The sequence below is a fragment of the Stegostoma tigrinum genome, chromosome 12, assembly GCF_030684315.1.
Source record: "Stegostoma tigrinum isolate sSteTig4 chromosome 12, sSteTig4.hap1, whole genome shotgun sequence".
Classification (NCBI taxonomy): Eukaryota; Metazoa; Chordata; class Chondrichthyes; order Orectolobiformes; family Stegostomatidae; genus Stegostoma; species Stegostoma tigrinum.
This window is the reverse complement of record NC_081365.1, coordinates 70,784,451-70,804,437: the sequence shown is the minus strand read 5'-3', so window position 1 is coordinate 70,804,437 and position 19,987 is coordinate 70,784,451. Positions and strand designations below refer to the sequence as shown.

Sequence of the window (19,987 nt, the reverse complement as noted above, 5' to 3'; positions counted from 1 at the left end):
GCAATGGATGTAAGATGGAAAAGGAAACATTGGTGTTGGGAAGCAGTAGGCAAGCAGAACAAATTTCAAACAACAAGCCCAGTTACGATGGGCCAAATGGGTCTCTTTCTGTGCTGTGGGATTCTGCTGCCACACTGACTCAAATACGTTTCCCTTCTTATGCTCTCTCCCCTAAACAGGCAACCTGGATTGCATGGCAGATCCATTCCTGGTCACCTTGCACATCATCACCAACCCGGGAGATGCAGCAGCCCTGCAGAGCGCAGTCGACGGCCTTGTAACATGGATCAACCCCAAGCTGCGGCTCTTCATTGCCTCCGAGCGCGGCTCCTCGAAGCCACGGGGGATGAGGAGTGGCGGCAGTGCTGCCCACCCAGCTCTGGCCATCATTGTCTTCATCCACGAAGAGTGCGGGCAGCAGATTTCCGAGCTCCACGAGCGTTTCCTCCACCCACCGTGGGAGTACCACCATACCGAGATGGTCAAGGGTCGAATCCTTCCCTACATGCCCCGGAACCAGGACTTCTTCACTCTGGCCAATCACAATGCCCTCTGGGCTGTAAGGCAGGTGCACTATGGGAAGGAGATTGTCCGCTTCACCATTTACTGCAGCTTTGACAACTTTCTCGACATGGCGAGGATGTACCAGCTGATCCTGAGGAGAGAGTCGTCCCAGCGAAGGCCAGACTTTGTGTTCTTCACCGTCTATTCCAACGCCGAGGTTGATATCCAGCTCTCGCTGAAGAGGCTCCCGAAGGGTCAGGGTACCTCCCCCACCGAACTGGCCTTGCTCGAGTTCAGAGTTCATGACATCGGACGCCTCATCCCTCTGCTGCCTAACCCCTGCAGCCCAATCAGTGACCTGAGGTGGCAGACGGAGGACTATGATGGGAACAAGCTCCTGTTGCAGGTAATCCGCCTTCTTTAGCTGAGGGCCAGCAAATGCTTTGTCTAGCCTTTAAAAAGAAAGAGAACACCGTTGTCACATCATTAAAATAAGGGTGAAATTTCTAACTCCCCACTGTTGTGCATCTGTCTCACAGAGGGAGCGGGGGCCAACCAGCACCTTGTAATGGATTGTAGAATTCCTACAGTGTGGAAGCAGGCCATTCAGCCCATTGAATCCACACCAACCCTCTGAAGAGCATCCCACCCAGACCCTATCCCTGTAACCCCACATGCCCCATGGCTCATCCACTTAGCCTGCACATCCTCGGACACTACGGGTAATTTAGCATGGCCAATCCACCTAGCCTGCACATCTTTGGACTGTGGGAGGAAACTGGAGCACCTGGAGGAAACCCACGCAGACACGGCGAGAATGTGCAAACTCCACACAGACAGTTGCCCGAGGATGGACTCGAACCCGGGTCCATAGTGCTGTGAGGCAGCAGTGCTAACCACTGAGCCATCGTGTTGCCCCAGGGTCTCACTGTACCCACCTCTCAGAGCTAACTGCCCATCCCTCCCTCCTCGGGGAAGACCTCCCAACAGCTCAATGGGTCGTTTCATAGCCTTTGGTGCAGTTGACAACATGTGTGCCCACACGGCAGCTAGCTGCCCACCCTTATGGCCAGACAAATCAGGAAGGGCGTATGTCTTGGGGTGGGGAGTGGGCCCTGCAGTTTATTTCGTAATAATTCACACAATCGACTTAAATTTGCCATCAAATCCTCTGTGGAAATCAATAACTTTAAAATAAAAGAGTTGCTAAAAGATCAGTTTAAGCTTGCCTCAGCCCTCTCAGATTGTCTTGGAAGTCTCCAGGAATTAAAGATTACTTGGACATTCCTGCTCAACAGGCAAGGAAGACAAATGGTATAATTGGGTTTCGTCACAAGCGGGTTTGAGCTCAGAAGTAAGGGTATCTTTCTGCAGTTAAACAGGGCCAGGGTGAGAACATAGGTGGAGAGTTGTGTGCAGTTTTTGTCTGTCTATCTAAGATAGGATATAATTACCATAGAGGGAGTACAGTGAAATTTCCTAGGGATAGGAGGGCTGTTGTATGAGGAGAGAGTCGTTCAACGGGCCTGTGTTTGCTAGAGTTCAGAAGGACAGGAGGGGATCTGATTGAAACGTATACAATCCTAACAGGGCTGGACAGACTAGATGCAAGCAAGATATTTTTCCCTGGAACAGGATATGGGATAGACCATTTAGGTCTGAGTTGAGGAAACATTTCTGCATTCAGACAGTGGTGAACCTGTGGAATTCTGTATCACAGAACGCAGTGGAGGCCAGGTCACTGAGTAGTGTTAAATGTTCAGATGTTAAAGGTATCGAGGGGTATGGACAGAAAATGACATTGAGATGGAGGATCGAGCATGATCAATTTAAGTGACGTAGCAGGCTTAAAAAGCCAAATGGTCTACTCCCGGTTTCTCTGTCAACGCATCAGGATATCAGTGGGCATTGGAGAGAATTTTTGTTTAGAAATGGTGGCAGGAGAAATGGCAGGACTAGGCAGTTTGAGGCAGGAGAATCATGGACAGTGTTTGCTGTTCCTGGATAAGCTGGGACTTCTTTCACTGGGACATAGGAGGTTCAGAGGTTACCTTAAACAGGTTTATAAAATCAGGAGAGTTATAGGTAGGGTTAGTGGGAGGTGTCTTTCCTCTAAGATGGGGATTTCAAGACTCGGGAGTCTACTTTTAAGGGCGGAGGAGAGAGATTTTAAAAAGACACGAGGGGCCACGTTTTTATGGGGTGGTTTGCATGTAGAATGAACTTCCAGAGAAAGTGGTGGATGTGGGCACAATCACCATGTTTAAAACCCACTTAATACTTGAATAGGAAAGGTTTGAAGGGATATGGGTCAGGAACAAACTGGTCAACTAATTTAGTTTGAGATTATGTTCGGTTGGACCGAAGGGTCTGTTTCCATGCTGTATGACTTTATGACTCTATGTAAACTTGTACTAATGTGCACACAATGGTAGCAATGTGGTAGTGTTACTGGATTAGTAGGCTAGGGCCCTGGGTAGAGTGCTGTAGAGACAGAGATCAAATCCTACTATAGCACCTGAAGGAACTTAAATTAATGACTAAATATGGGACAAAATGCTGGTCTCATTGACAGAGATCGTGATACCATGGGAATGCTCACAATTTTCAAGAACAAAATTAAGATACACTCTTGCAGGCTCGACAAGGCACTCTCACATTTATACTTAAACATGTACACTGTCACATGTACAGACATTCACACATCATATCATGTCCAGTGTACACTTGGTGTAGTATATTTTTGTTTTTAAAATTGACTAAAAACTAGGGTTCTGGTTGTCTGTCTTCTCAAATCACTATTCAGCAGTTGTGCAGGTTTGAAAGGTAATCAAAAAGACTGCTAATGTCACTGTTACTCTTCAGCCTTTTTTGATTACCTTTCAAACTTACACAATGCTGAACAGTGAAAGCTCAGTGCTCTGGTTGTACTGTCCAGTTAGACCTGAGCCACTGCATTAGCATCTCAGAGTGTTGGCTGACCTTGGAACAGCTGCAGATTCACTAACATGAAACTAGGGCTTAAAGGGTTATGAGGTTACAATGGTTTGTACTCCCTTGAGTTTTGCAAGCTCAGGCATTCAATAGGACAGACAGAGAACCTGTGCCCTCTACTGGCAGAATCCAGGATCAAGAGAACGATTTTCAAACAAGAACTCAGATATTTACGGATGAAGTCCTTTCTCATACAATATATTTAGGGATGAAGTCCTTCCTCACGGTAAGCAGACATTGGCAGTTTGAGGCAGGAGAATCACACATAGTGTTTGCTGTTACTTCCTTTGGGCAGAATCTGTTCTCCTCACTCCCCTGTAATATTTGTTCATACCCTGAAAGTGGCTCCATGGGTCTGTAATTGTGTGACCCTGTCTTCAGGCTTTGAAATGCTCAACTCTGATATTCCAACTGTCCAGCCCCTTGCTGGAACAATTTGCCTACTGTACTAAATAATAAAAATAAATAGACCTGACTTCCCCAGACTTAGTGTGTGTGTGTGTGTGTTGGGGGGGGGGTCTTTCTCTCCAACAAAGCTGTGCATTTTCGAGGTCAACTGGAATTTTTTTACGGGTAATGGCTGAGGATGTAAAGGGATCCAAGCAAGTTAAACAAAGTGGAGATAACAGATCAGCTATGGAGGTTCTGCGGATTGATAGTAAGAAAGATACGCACTTATGTAGCACCTCTTCATAAGCTCAGGAAGCGCCAAAGTGTTTCACAGCCAATGAAGTGCTTTTTGAAATTTAATCGCTGTTGTAATGTAGAGAGAACAGCAACCAAGTTATATACAGTGTAGCAATTGGTAATAGCTGGGCATTTTGTTTGTCTATGATGTTGATTGAGGGATAAATATTGGCCGAAAAAGCAAGGAAAGCTCCCCTGCTGTGCTTGAAATATTGTCACGTGATGATTTACGTTCACCTTCGAGGGCCACTGAAGGTTTCTCTTTAACAGGTCCCAACTGAGAAATGGCGTTCCGTTCGGCGCTATACCTGGTCAGCAGTGCACTAGAATACCAGCCAGGGTTGTGTGCTCACGTGTTGTGCCTGGAATGGGATTTGAAAGCACAACTGGGGGCGGAAGCATCATCGACTAAAACACAACCAGTGCTATCATTCCTGCGTCCCCAGTAGGAATCACATCTGGGAACAGTTGATACCACAGAAGGGTCGCAAGATGGGAGTGCCACGTGTCAGCTTGGCTTGGTACAGCCTCCCCCTTGTGAGTACAGTGAAAGCCATGGACACAGAATCGCAGCTGGCGGTGGGGGATGGGATCCCACTGCTGAGTAAACGGCCCTCTGCCCTTACCCAGATGGTCAGCCAATGGCCAGAGTAAATTCTGATTCATTGAACACTTGGGGTTCCACTTATTGGTTAAATGTTCTCCTAAGATCGGCGATGCTTAGCAGTACAAATATTTCTGTGACCCGGTCTGCTGTGGGTACGGCCTTTCGATAACAGCTTTAAGTCGTTGCTAAGTCTGATGTCAGTCCGTGTTGACTGAGTAGATTGAGTGGCCCAAGTAGACAAATGGTCTTTGTTGTTTCAGTCAATAGCCATTTCTCTCTGGCACACACGAGTGGGAGATACCAGGCAGTGCTAGGTGACCCTGAGGGAAGTAATAGGCTTTTTAAAGGCTTTGGCTGTGGAAGGGAATTGATTTATACATCATGTATAACACACTTAGCGCTGACCAACCTTCCACAGTGAAGCTAAACAAAGTCCCCATTTTCAATTGTGAGCCGTTTACTGAATCCACCGCCCCATCATAAGGTATTGGAGGAGAATGCTGTCTCCCTGCAAGTCATAGTAAATCAAGGCAATAAAGACATGATCTCAATATCAGTCATGAAATGGCACAAGCTGTTCCTCCAATGGACTGGCGATGCAGGAAAAATAAACCGACCTACAGAGCAAAATAAGGCAACTATCGGCCGTTTGCACATTGTCGCCTTAGGGTTACAATCTAGGAAAACATTACTGAAGAGAAATTGACAGAAAAAGTAGGGCATTTCTTCATTGAAAAGACTTAACTCTTTACACTGATCTTTGCTTCTGACTCTGCAACATTTGCTGCTAGTTTTAGAGAGACAGCCAATTGAGTGCAATACACATTACTTTAGCCAAGGAAAAGAACTTGCATTTGTGTAGCACCATTCTCCACTTCAGGGCGTCCGTTAACATTTCATAACTAAAGAAGGATTTTTAGGTTATTAGCATTATTGTCATGTAGCAGCCAATGACCACAGTGCATCTCAGAGACAGCAATGTGAGTGCAGCTCCTGTTTTTATTAACCAGTCTTGACATGGAGGTGAATTCACCTGCTCTTATTAGAATAAGGCCACAGGCCCTTTTACATGCACCTGTGGGGGGCAGGTGAGAACGTGGTTTCATGTCTCAGTCACTAAAGGCACTTGAGGGTACTGCACTGGGAGAGTCGGCCTGATATTATACTCGCCTGGTCAGGACAAGACTTGAAACAGTAACCTCTTGCTCAGCAGCAGGAGTTTGTATCACTGAACTACTGCTTCATACTGACTCACTCTCTGGTAGTCAACTTCTGCAAAGCAATGTTCTACCAGGGATAATAATATTATTACGCTGTTGGCAAAATGATTAAGCGAGGGGGTGGGGAGCGGGTTAATCTCCCACCTGTCTGGTTTGCACCCACTGCAATGCAATGGCCCAGTCTCAATCAGTTGATGATACCAAGCTGGCCAGTTCCATATTCTAACAGGGATCACAGCACAGTATCCCCGAGTCATGAGGAAAAGCTGCATCTATCTTTGGCAATGTGTCCACCAACCAATCGTTCCCAATCCAAGTAAATGCAAAACAAAGGGGAAACTTGGCCAATTCCGTAAGTTTCTCTCATCCATTGCACTTCCGTCTAGAATTGTTTCCTGTTACCTTCCATATGCTGTTTATAGCTCTTTTGTCAGAAGGGCATCCATCAGGTCACATGTAAAGAAATCAGTAAAAGGATTAATGGAATCTCACCATGCATGTCAAAGGGATTGCAATGTGAAAGGATGTGAGATATGTTACAGATTATCAAGGTGCTGCTCAGCCCCTGTCAGCATTATTATCTTCAGTCCGAGATGGTGCATCACTGGAAGAAAGTGTTGGCCTTGGAAACTGCAGTGCAGGATCACCAGAATGACATCGGTATTGACAGTGTTATAGTTGAGGTGTGCTGTGCATACACCTTATACTTCAAATTGCTGTCAATTATTACCATCTTCACCAGATAACATGTTATAGTCCGATGCCTGATAGTCAGTTTGCAAACAGCAAAAGCAGGATGTTGGCATATTAGTTTCCCAGTTAGCCTCATCAGCGTTATAGTCTTACCCTTGAATAAAGAACCCATATCATGTTCTACCAATTTGTGTATTATGGGTGGTACATTTATACCCAGTGGAGGATGTCATACCCTGTGGTAAGCTGAAATCAATATGCAACCTTATTCCACCTTTTATGGGTGGTTTTAGTTCCAGCTTAGCCCATCACCTCAAACACAATCCACATGTACAGTGCGTGTGTCTTTGATAATCTTGAAAATCTGAATCAGATCACTTCTTGAGAGTCCACGCGGGTATTTCTCATCTTCCCCGCTTGGGTGACAAAACTAGCATTGAAGAACCTCTGAAATAAAGCTGGCCAATTTTCAGTTCCCATCTCCCCTGCATGTACATAGTCGCTGTCGTCATAAGTCCATGAGTTCAGACCCAAGGTCCTGCCCTTCACTGGGTGGGGTGGGGGGCACAGTAGTCCTCATGAAATGGAATGCCCAAAAAGTTAAATGAGGAAACATTGGAATTCCTCGACACAGAGAGAACAAGGTTTGATCCTCCAGGTGGATTCTCCCAATCAACATACAGTTGGAAAGCTGTGCCCAAATGAGATTGTTCCAAACTTTTATTATAATGGGAAGAAAGGGGGTTTGGGGTCCCAGGGTGGCAAGGGGCTGCAGATTCTTTTAGATGGTGCTTGGAGGAACAGTCCTTCTCCAAGGCTCAGAAAATTGATTCGATACATAAGTGGGGCTGGCCCTTTTTGGGAAACTCGGTTGGCATTTTGCACTGGGCAGGATTGACCTTAACTGGTAGGTGTCACCCTGTTCACAGCACAGGACCCGCATCTCCATATTTAAACATGTTTCACTCCTGAAACAGGAAGTGCTTCAGACACCTGCAAGAAGGCCCCTTTCAACGTGGCACCAGTCATAAGGCTTTAGACCATAATAAGGCCACGAGATGGAGGAGCCGAAATTAGGCCATTCAGCCCATCGAGTCTGCTCTGCCATTCAATCATGGCTGATAAGTTCCTCAGCCCCATTCTCCAGCTTTCTCCCTGTAACCTTTGAACCCCTTGATAATCAAGAGGGCATTAAGGATGCTGGTGCCCACCCTGAGGCCATTGCTGCTAATTAAGACAACGGACCAGTGAAAATTGATGCTATACTGTCGCCGCAAAGGTACATAGGTGTGCCCATGAAAGATTGTTTCTGAAATGTTATTTTTTTGTTTACAGGTACACAGTTTGTCCAGGAGCTCTTGGAAGAGGAACATCATTGCCCAATCCACTGCAGCAAGGGGCAGTTCTTGCCGACCTGCATGCAGCTCACTCCCCCAGTGCCTGGCATGTGCCCCTGACAGGCACCGGCACCACTGTCAGACTAACCACAAACCACACCACAGCAGCGGCTTCAGCCGTCTCCGAGGGGCATCCCAGGAGGACATCTGGATTGCTTGCCGGGGGGATTCGGGCACCAGTACTTCCAGGGTTTCCCGGGTAGCTCAGCGCAGCAAGTCCTTGTTCTGTCTGCCGACCTTCAGCAGCTCGTCGTGCTCTTCGTCGTCTTCATCGCCCCTGGGGGAGCTGGCCCTTTCGCTGGCCGACCGTGGGCCACGGGCTCGGGTCCCAGCTCGGGACGTCACCTCTGGGGTGGGGGCCAAAGGCCTGGAAGAGACCGATGTCGACACTGGCTTGACCACATCAAGCTCTGACCTTGCTGCCCTCTCCGTGCCCTCGACACTGAACGGCTTGGGCAAAGAATTAGGGGGTGCTCTACCCCAGCTGGGTGACTGTAGCACCCGGACACAGGCAAGTCTCTTCAGGGTTTCACTGTCCACGGATAGCTCGCCTCGTTCCTCCTCCAGCCTTTCCTCCAGGTCTTCTCCTGGGTCCCGGGAATTTTCTTCCTGCAGTCTGACCTCGAGCACCCCACCTCCGCATGCCTTCACAGCAGGGTCGCAACTCTGGCCCAGAATAAACCAGCCCTTGTCCTCGGAGAACGCAACTAGAAACGAGAGCTGCCCTGAGGGAGGACAACCCGCTCCTCTCCTGGAGGCAGAGCAGGAATTTTACATTTGACCCTCTTGGTCAGGCACGATTTGCTTGCGATTGTTACTAAATATCAAACAATACAAGTGAGACAATGGACGTTTAAGCACTGATTATTAGGCCTGGAGACCGTCCACTTACCATGCTGCTTGTGTCAAAGTGAAATTCAGGGTTTTCTGTCGCAATGCAGCTGTTCAGAAACATCACCAGTTGGAATACTTTTAAAAATGATTCTCTTCCAACTTTTTTCCCCCCAAAACTGTGACAGAGTGTGTTAAAGTTTACAGTAGTAAAAGCATCGAAGTGTTACAGAAACCAAAACAGCTCAAAATCTCTGGCTCACAACACTTAAAATTGCTGCTGAGAAGAATTGCAGTATCTTTGATCAAACATGCTTCACATGTTTCAGAAAAGCAACTAATGGAAATGCTTGCAGAGTTTTAGTGAGCCACAAAAGCTCTGGATCTTTAGTTGGTGTTACCGCAGTCCGTTTCACATTTATGCCAGTGTTAAAATAAAGCCAGTCAGAAAACCAGCATCTTCTTTGAGGTTGATTCAGCTACTGCTGTAAGATTACAAAAAAGTAGAAGCAGGAGTAGCCATTTGGTAAGACTACAGTTGATCGGATTAGGGCCTCAACTCCACTTACTGCCTGTCACCTTGTAATTTTTAACTGCCTTTGGATCGGATCTCTGTCTAACTCAAATATATTTGATGGCCTAGTCTCAAGTATTGTCTGTGTTTTGGGGGGGGGGGGGGTACTTCCATACCTTATAATCCTCTGAGCAAAGAAATTCCCATGTTCATCTCAAGGGTTATGATAGAGAGTGAGGAACTCGGAGATACTGCCGGGGGTCAGCTGGGTGTGTGTCTCTGAGCACACAACATCCTTGCTGCAGTGTTGCAATGAGAGTTACCAGTACAGCCTGAGGTACAGAAGTGCCCTGTTAAGAGGATCAGAGAAGGTTTGCAGAGGCTGGCACATGTCAGATGCTGATGTCCATGGATGGGGTGGTGTTTGGCCAATGCCTATTAAACATGCCCTGAGAAGTCAGTGCCAGGAGCTGAAGTTGCCAGGTACCCACTTCAAATTCCATCTCAATGTCTAGCTTGCTTGGCAAGTTTGGAAGCTGAGTGTTGTGAGCTGAGTTGGGGTGTTAACAAGGCGTTTAATAAGAGAAAATTCCCCCTTATTTGACAACTGACTGCTGCGAATGGGAGAAGCTCACCTCAGCAGTCAGCAAATGTATCGAAGATGGAGTGAGTTGTTCTCCAGGTCAAGATAATCATCTCATTGAAATCTGCCATAAATCTTGCCAAGGCCCCACGCCATTCAGATCCTGCCCATCGTCTCAGCATCCACTCTTGGCAAATACCCTCAGAATCTTGAAACAAAACAGAAATTGCTGGAAAAGCTCAGTAGGTCTTGCAGCATCTGTGAAGGAAAAAACAGAGTTAACATTTCGGATCTGGTGATCCTTCCTCAGGATATTATGTGTTTCAAGATCGCTTCTCACTCATCAGTATTCCAGCGGCTATGGGCCCAAGGTTGTTCCTCCCGATACAAGGCCTTCATCCCAAGAATCAGCCAAGTGGACCTTCTCTGAATTGTCTCCGAGGATTACCATCATTGATGACGCTGCCTCCAGCCAGAATAAGCCTGACCGTTCCTTCCGTCACCGTGGATCGATGTCCTGGACATTCCTCTGGACCAGCAATACAAATGACAGGAGTAGTTCAAGAAGAACGGCTGAGGGACAACTCGGGATGGATAATGAAAGCCTTCATCCTGACAGCAAATCGTGCAGGCGCCCCTACTTTTTTATTCATTTAGACTCTTGTCCGTTTCCGATCTAAGAAAATCTAACAATCATTAATTGATTAAATTCAAAATATCAATCTTGGTTTAAAGCATCATCTCATGAGCTGCTGATTCTAATGTATTTGCAGATAGCATTATTGCCTGTTTAGTCTTGCGTGCATTAAGTGTGAAGTGTTATGGCGTTATTTATTGCAGAACTTAAAAATGGAGTTTACTGATTAAAATTGCTATTATAAGACATTAATCTAATATATAAATGTTAAAAACTGGAAATGCACTGAAGATAGTAGAAATGGAATTCCAAACTTTGGTATGTGTCTGTTCCCCAGGAGTCTTGGCCATCAACCACTCCTTTATCAGGAGATCAGGCAACACCTTTCCAGGATCCATGCCGGATTCTCACGATTAAAATGGTTGTGATGTTCTCCAGGCCATCGTCTCATCATATTTCATATCTGTGGAAAATAATTACCTGGTTCATTGTTGGAGTGGATTGGGCACTTGCTGAAGTGAGTTTCTCCCATTTGCAGCAGTGAGATATCATTCAACTTATCCAGCCCTTTAATAGGGATTGGACTGATCTGTTTCTTAAGTGCTGTGCCCCTTACTTTCACAAGCCCAAGTACAGAAATGCTGGGAAACTGGGAGAAGTGTCGTTATTTCTCAAACACCCCCAATTTCTGTCAATGACAAATACCAGTGGATCTTCTTAGAAATTGATGACGTTGGTAAAAATGCCCCATTTCTAAGGAAACTGCAAATGTTGGCACTGTGTTACTTGACATGTTTCTGCATAGGGATAGCAAGGTTCTAGCTTCAAACAGAATATGATACACATCATCAGGTTTAATATAGCGCTTGTGAATTTACAGGAGCTTCTCATAATAAATGAAATGCCAATGGCAACATGCCATCTTTACTGCAGTGGTGTAAAAGTTATCACTTCATTCTTCAGAGAACTTGTTTCTCCCCTCCTTTGACAAAGTTTTGCTTTGAAACTTCACTGATCTGTCTGCCAAATTCCTAACACAAAAGGTTTTGAAACAATAAGCTGTAGTATTATCTGACACAAGACTTGGCATGGGCCTAGGTGAACAAAAGGGGTACTACCTTCTTGATAGGGTATGGAGAAGAATTGTATGCTGAAGGAGGCTACGAGTGTCTCAGCTAATGCCTGTGCCAACTCTATGAGGCTGCTGCCCAATTCTCCTATTCAACCACTGAACATGCTTCCACTCCACTTTCAGGCAGTGTGTTCCAACTTATCATAACTGACTACGTACATACACGGTTTTTGTTTAATTCTTCATCTTCCTCTTGCTAATCATCTAAAAGCTGCATCCCAATCATCACAACAGCAATAACAGATATCCTACTCTTAAATAGCAGCTATACTTTGTCCGGCTCCCCATCCCATCATAAGCTACTCTGCTCTCAGGGGAACAGTCCCTACTTCTTCATCTCCACATCTAATTCATTGGAAAGATTGCATTGTGAGGCTAGAGCCCAGCCAATAATAGGAAGCCTTACTCTATCCTCATACAACCCCAGCTCAAAGGCTGTGGAATGATATATTTCAATACAATTGAATTCATCAGACCAAATGTACAGATTCTGTGTTCACAGTCTCAGTTTCACACCTTGATGATCTCTCACCAAAACTTACTTTGGTGCCATGTGATTGGTAGGTGTCATCATGTTGCTACCCAGTGAACAGAAGGTGGTCAGTCACCATGGTGACACTGTTTGTCTCTGCAGCTTTACAGGGAAACAAGCCAATATCACAACGTACAGGGTGCACTGTTTTCCACAATTAAAACTACTCACCTTTCATGTCCTTCATTAGAATTAGCTAATGCTGTTGATATGTGCATATCAGTGATGTACTCGTGGGAGCAATGGGGCCATATGTTAAAGCTTTGTTTCAGTGATTGTTATATTCACGGCTGCAACATATTGAATTTTCAACAAATTATATTCAAAAGGGTTTATTGTCGTCATTTTAAAACAGCTACTCCTGAGTCTTGGGTACAGTTAGCAGGTTTTATTCAGGCAATTGCTGGAGTCATGTTTCATCTGGTTACCCAGAATCGCTTCTCTGCTAAAACAAACATCTCAGCCCAATTTATAATGGGTAATGCAGGGTCCCACCTCTTAATTCTCAGCCTTTAGCCCACTGGTTTCTGTGGCAACCTTCAGTTTTCCCTCTGGTCTGCACAGCAATGGTTAATTGTTACAATCTTCACTTGGCCCTACATTCCTACAGTATTGATTACAATTGCCATCATGCCTCAAGAAATTGGTCTCAGGTAGATTTATCTATGCTAAGGTGTTGAAGTGTATTTAAATATTGATTATAATCAATTGTCTAATTTCAAGCTTGTGATAATGTTGTGACTTCGGTAAATAGCAGAGCAACTGGAGAGAAAAGTCCCTTAAAGTTGAGAAAGATAATCCTTCCCTGTTATTCCAGTCTGGCTGTGATGCGACTCCCAGTTAGTCCTCGCCAACTTGGTTGACTCTTAACTGCCCTCTGAAATGGCCCAACAAGTGACTGATTTGTGTTCAAGCATTACAAAGAATAGCCACACTTTGAAAGTCCATTAGAGTTGAGCAATAAATGATGGTTTTCACCAATAGTGCCTTTAACCTGAGAATGAACATATCAACGTGAGTACTTGTGTTCTTTTGCAACTAACAGCTTGTTGTGATGAATACAAATCAACACCTCGCTTCGGCCATTGCATCAGCTGTATGGGCTACTGTTACGTGAAGAAACTGTAGCCTGGAGCAAATGATTGGTTTGCTCACTATCAGCTCCATGGTGGGGGCATGGACCCAGCTTGAGTAGTGAGAGAGTGGGTATAACATGGAACAGACGCTGGAGGGGCGCAATCTAATAGTTACTGAAGAACCTGGAGCCAAGCCCCAAAGAAAGTAGCTGTTAGGAACTGAAAGATATGTGTCTTTGTCTCACAACTAAAAGGGAAAGGCAGTTGCAGGAGCTGCCTGTCTTTCTCATTATAGACACTGACCACAGAACTGTGTATCTACAACATTTCATTTTCAGTGCACTTTTTGTTTTCCTGGATATACTTTCTCATTTTCCTCTTCTCCCCATTATTAGCATGAAAATAACGCCTCTCGGTCTCTGACCAGTGAATGGGAAAGGATCAATGTTCAGTGCTTAGGGCAAGAGCCTGGTGTGCTCCTGATGGAGGGTGTAAACCCAAAACATCAACTTTCCTGCTCCTCTGATGCTGCCTGACCTGCTGTTTTCCTCCAGTTCCACAGAGTTTTGACAGTGCCTTGTCAAAGTCTGGCTTCTTACCAAGACAGTGCAGTTATAATCTGTGTCCACCACACGGCATACAGGTGAAAAGAATGTCGCACAGTGACGCAGTTGTTCATGACACTTCCCCTGGTCTTTGTCTTCTCTTCCATGCTGGTTTCCAAGTGTTGAGTCATGGCAGCATTTGGGATTGGTCCACCATTGTGGATAAAGGCCTGCAGTGATTTACCATTGCCTCCTGCAAGATGGCTGACCAGTAAACTCTCCCACTCTTAGGGCCTAGCTTCAGTGTATTGGAAGGAATTACAGGCTGACAGCTAATCCGTTTGGCCATGTTATGAATGCAACTCTCCCTGCCAAATGCACCCCAGCACAGGACTCAACCCATCTGCAGCGGAAGAACTCATTTTCCCTCCTCTGTTGTTCAGTCCATTCCAGATGGCATAGTGACGTCAGCCATCCTAGTCACAAATATTTCAATTTAAGGCCCTCGGTTTAAAAACTCTCTCACCTCTGAAGCAACGTGAATTAAGAGCTGTTATATATTTAAAACAATGGAGTTGAAAGATTTTGACCCAGCGATGTGGGGGGAATGGTAATATTTATCTACGTCAGGGTGGTGTTTGTCAGGGCACACGGCAGAATTTCCACAGAACTGTTGCCCGTTCCCTTCAAAATGGGTCTCATAATAAAGGTTGAAAAAGCAGACTGAGGCATGAATCTAGCTGCACTTTAAGAGCATCCAGAAGGCTACTAACCCTTTGCAAATAAAATGTATTTGCTGCTAATCTAAGAGCCTATGCAGGTTGCTGTCAATCCTGTGCAAGTAAGTGTCACTGTTCTACATTTCTCTGCAGCAATTTGGGAAGATTTGTCGCAATCCATACATCAGACCAGTTAATAGACGTGGAATGGCAGATCCAACAGTAAATGAATGCTGCCCCTCTGGTAGTTGATTCACAGCATTGTAATAGTAAAGGAAGAAGCCATGGATACCATTTCACCAGCACAGATACAATGGGCCTTTTCCGGTTCCGTAGACCTCTATAAATCTAAAAACACTCCATCCAACAGGGAGAGGTACAGAGACACTGGTTGAAATGGTTACTTTTTTTCAGAGACCAGGTACATGCTCAATAAGCACAAGTTATCTTCTTTGGACCCAAGCTGGATTTTCACAAAACAAAATGGCAGCCAACCACCTTGGACATTTGTTGAAGATCCGAATGGCTGCTTCAGACAATATGGGCCTCTTTCTGAAAGTCTGAAAATGGCTTAAATGGAGATCATTCCCAATGGTAACAGTATGCGTCCGTGTACAATGTAAGCGTCTCTTCAGAGATGGGCCCAAGCTAGTCTTTTTACAGACAGCAGTTTTGCAGTTGCTACCTTATTTGTTCCTTGGAGATGTTCTAAACTTGGATCTGCCTGCACCCACCTTATTCACAGGCTCAGATTTTCACTGTTAGCTGGATGGCAGGTTTGCAATAGAGTGACACCAACAGCGTTGGTTCAATTCCCACACTGGGCTGAGGGCACGAGCCTCTCCATTAATCGTAGGCATAGTAACCCTCAGGCTAAACAACTATCAGCTCTCTCTCTCTCTCTCATGAGAGATCAGCCCTATGCTCTGCTGTGGTAACACTATGACAACTTTAATTTTATTATTTATTTGATATTATTTCGGATGCCGCAGAGGAAAAAGGTTATCACTGTATCCGGGCTGCACTCACTTTACACATTAGCAATTCCTATTCCATGCAGCACTGTACTTTCCCTTGCAACATATGCTCGTACCGGAATTGGGAGACTCCCAAGGTCACATTCCCAAACCCTTTAGTGCTTTAGGAAGGAAACAGAAGAAAGACTTGCATTTACATAGTGCTGATCAAGGCTTCAAGACACCCCAAATAAACCTTACAATGAAATGCTTTTGAAATGTGACCACTGTTGGGCTGTAGGAGAGAAAGCAGCGAGCTTTGCACACAGTTAGCTCCCACATGAAGCAATGAGATTAACAATTAAATAAGCTGTTTTAGAAACTGAGGAATAAATACTGATTAGGCTACCATTGAGAATATCCCTTTTTTGTCTCTGCTTTATTCCATTTGCACCACATGAAAGGTCAGACATGGTTTTCAATGGTTGGTTAAATTAATAGATAGAAGACTGAATCTTTCCAGAGATTAGCTAAGTGTTAATTTTGGCATGCTTCTTAGAGCCCTTGTGAGTTTTCCCTGCTATCATTCCATTTGTTACCCATCTACCTATGGTGCATTGATTGTCCCATTCTCCCACTCACCACAGGCAGCGACCGCCAGGACTACCCAGCACCAGCCACAAGACCAGCCAAGCAATTGGTCAAATGTTGGCATTCTGCAGCTGCCCTGCAATACAGGCCTTCTGTTTTGTGCCAGGCATAGCTACAGGTAATTAGCACCCTGCTTTGCCAGTGGAATAAGTCTTAAGTGCTATAAAAACAAAATTTTCACTAAATCTGCAACTAAACTCAACAATTCCAAACAGTCTTCACCAAAACTGTTCAATTTCTAATCTACCACTTTTGGTGAGTTACCAATAGTTCAGTACTTTGTTACCGTACATGAAAAGCTTACCTCCAATGTTGTTCCCCACTGTGAGTCCATCATTCAGCCTATTGCCTCCAATTTAATAAAGGTGTTCAGAATTATGACAGACCTTGATAAAGTATGTAAGGAGAAACCATCTTTAATAGTGGAGGACTCAGGATCCAGAAGGTACAAAAAAATTGGCAAAAGAACCAAAAGGGAGAGAAAGACAATATTATTCATGTTGTGACATAGTGAATTGTAATAAATTCCCTCAAACAGGTTCAATAGCAACTTTTAAAAATGTATTCATTACTTAAGATGATGCCCCAGCACTGTTGGGAAAAGGTAGGAGAGGGGGATGAATTAGACACCCCTATATCCCAATAATCTTCAATTCCCTTGGTAATCAAGAATCTAACACCGCCTTAAAAAATATTTAAAGATTCAGCACCCACTGATGAGAAAGGGAGACTGTCAACCCTCAGAGAAAAAGTTTCCTTATCTCTGCTTTATAGACGCCCACTTGTTTTTCTTAAACCCAGGAGCAAAGCAAGCTGTCAGAGTTTGGTCAATCTTCAGGTCATTACAGACACTGTGTCATAAGATTCCAAAACTAGACGGCATAGGTTTAAGGTGGGAAGGGAAAGATTTACAAAGGGCCCAAGGGGCAATCTTTTCACGCAGAGGGCGGTGCATGTATGGAATGAGCTGCCAGAGGAAGTGGTGGAGGCTGGTACAATTACAACATTGAAAAGGCATCTGGTTGGGTATAGGGATAGGAAGGGTTTAGAGGTATATGGGCCAAATGCTGGCAAATGGGACTAGGTCAGATTGGTGCGGACAAGTTGGACCGAAGGGTCTGTTTCCGTGCTGTATGACTGTACAAGTTCATAAGAGTGAACTTTAGGGAGAAGATGGAGTACAGTGTGCTGTGAATGCCTTCAAGTTGAACTTGAGTCTATGGTCCTCCCAGTTACTAAACACTTCCCAGTAAGTACAAAGTGCTGAGTAAATGGGACTTGATGTGAAGTTAGGACAAGGGATACAGGTAGTCTGATTCTCCCCCAATTGAAGCTGACAACTTACTCCTTCTCTGGAAGATGTGACTGATGAGGATTTCATACAAATCCTGTTGTGACATAGAAAGTCACAGCAGGCCCTGTTCACACAGTGAAATCCCACAATGAGCACAGGGAGGCTGGATAATTTCTAAGCAGCCTCTTTGGAGAAGCTTTGGGAAGGTAAGTGAATAATTGGTTGGAGGGGAATTGGCAATTTCAGACACTGGTGGCATGGGAAATGGTGTATTCATTCATTTTCAATTAGAAACTCCCTCGCTCTGTCATTTCATTAAATATCTGGAATGTCAGGCTGGCGGGAGACAGCCTAAATTGTGACTGCCAAAGAACCTCTTTGTCACTCACAGCGATCAAAGTCTTTGTCTCTATCTAATGACTGGGAATTTGTCTGTGGGCTCATGCTTTTACTATACTAACGCTTCCAGGATACAGTAGCAATCTTCCAGTAAGTGACATCTCCATTGAAATCTCATGTCCTGCTACCAATTAGCGAACTCCGGAGACAGAAACAAAATCCATTTGCCTAAACAAAGGAGCAAAGTATCTGGTGACCCACCCCGACCCCCCCCCCAACCCATCCCACAAACAGTCCCTGCCCCTGCACACAGAAGGATGGGAACACCAGTGTTATGAACAAGCAGAGGGCACACAGACAACATTGAGCAACACCATACACGTTTAAGATTGTGAGAAAAGGGATAACAGACATCCCAAATGACATGGCTCTGCTCCATTTGCAATTGGTTGAGGTCAAAATACAGGGCAAGGGTCAAAAAGAAAATAACCATATCCTCTGATAATAAAATGTGAGGCTCCAGCCTCACATTTTATTATCTTGGAATCTCCAGCATCTGCAGTTCCCATTATCTCTGATAACCATATCCTCTCCCTGGGTTAATCAGCACCATGTTGGAGCACCGAGTAGGACACTTTGCAGTAAGTGTCCTGCACAATTACTGCTGGTGGTTTTACACACTGTTAAATCCAAGTTTCTCCAGTTGTTTTTATGTTTTCAAACATCTTTCATCAGCCATTTGAGTTATGTTAAAATGATGTTTTTGAATATTCAAAAGTGCTCTTACACAGAACCAAATGTTTCTTCTACCCTCACAACCAAATCACCGTGACTTTTTTCTTCGGCTTTTGACTATTAACTGCTACCAGTAAAACACTCATGCTGTCAGTTGGATATTTACATGTAAAGGCCATTACGGGCAATGCAAACCATCAGAAGTGAGGAAGGAGTACGGGGAGTGGGAAGGGACTAAATTAAAATGAAACTGAAGGGATACATAAAGCCCCCTTCCCCTCCCCCATTTTTGAAGAAGGGTCTCAACCCAAAACGTCAAACTTTCTGGCTCCTCTGATGCTGCTTGGGCTGCTGTGTTCATCCAGCTTCACACCGAGTTATCTCAGATTCTCCAGCATCGGCAGCTCCTATAATCTCTGGATATATAAAACACTGTCTTGCACCTTCCCTCACCCCCTACCCCCAAGGTACCCACCTCTCTCTAAAGGCATCAAGACCATTGATGGCCACCCTGTTCTCCCTCTCCAATGACAGCTGGGTTCGAACGTAACTGTGGAAGAGGGGTAGGCAGCGAGAGAGAACCCCCTCCACCGCCCACGGCCCGGACCTGTTTGTTGCCAGCCTGGAGCAGAACCACGAGGAGATTGTCTGATCTGCCCACACCCCTCTGCACTGGTGCCCAAAGATGAGGAGTGCGGGGCTGAAGTGCAAGCAAAAACAAAAGATCTCTCAATTAACAAAAAAAACAGCTGGGGCCCCTGTCTGAGCCAGGAGGCCTGGCTTCAAGCTCCACTAGCTCCAGAAATGTGAAATAACATCTTCTCAGGTTGATTAGAAAATATCTACACAGGAGTTCCTTCAAACCATTAACTTACAACACGGCTGGTCATTTGCTTAACCTGCTCTCCCTCGATTTCACGAGACTCCGTGCCAACTTCCAATATTCTCAATAATCCCACAGAGCTACGAGATGGAGAATTTCACAGACTCACAATTCAGCAAGGAAATCTCTCTTCAACCCAGTGTTAAATGGGCATAATCCTACCCAAGACTGTGTCCCACAGCTTAGGCTGCTCCAGTCTGGGGAAAGACAACCTTTTAGTGCCCAACCCCTCTGAATTTTCTGTGTGTGGATGAAACCATTCTTCAGATTTTATAACCAGTCCATTCAGAGATGTTATTGCACTGCTCTGGAGCTGGTGGGATTTCAACGTAGGCCTCCTGGCTCAGAATTCGGGACACTACTCTTGGGCGCTAAGCCAACCATTTGACACAATCCCTTTGAATAACTGGAATGAATGGACCAACAGTGTGGGAGCTAGAGGAGGATACGAAGATGGT

General features: G+C 45.1%; 1 protein-coding gene across 2 annotated transcripts in view; it reads left to right on the top strand.

Moving 5' to 3' along the window:
* The window catches only part of LOC125457268 (protein FAM124A), a 40,961-nt gene extending 24,976 nt beyond the window's left edge, over positions 1–15,985 (top strand). Inside the window, exons 3-5 of one of the 2 annotated variants that reach the window (XR_007248588.2) lie at positions 180–910; positions 8,041–11,184; positions 14,825–15,985. Coding sequence is in view for 1 of the 2 variants with exons in the window: in XM_048541255.2 (XP_048397212.2) it covers positions 180–910; positions 8,041–8,883 (1,574 nt within the window). In the remaining variant the exon portion in view is untranslated. Of the gene's footprint in view, positions 1–179; positions 911–8,040; positions 14,039–14,824 lie in introns of those variants that run through there. The other variant, XM_048541255.2, reaches the window with a different exon arrangement.
* Positions 15,986–19,987: the final 4,002 nt, after the last annotated feature.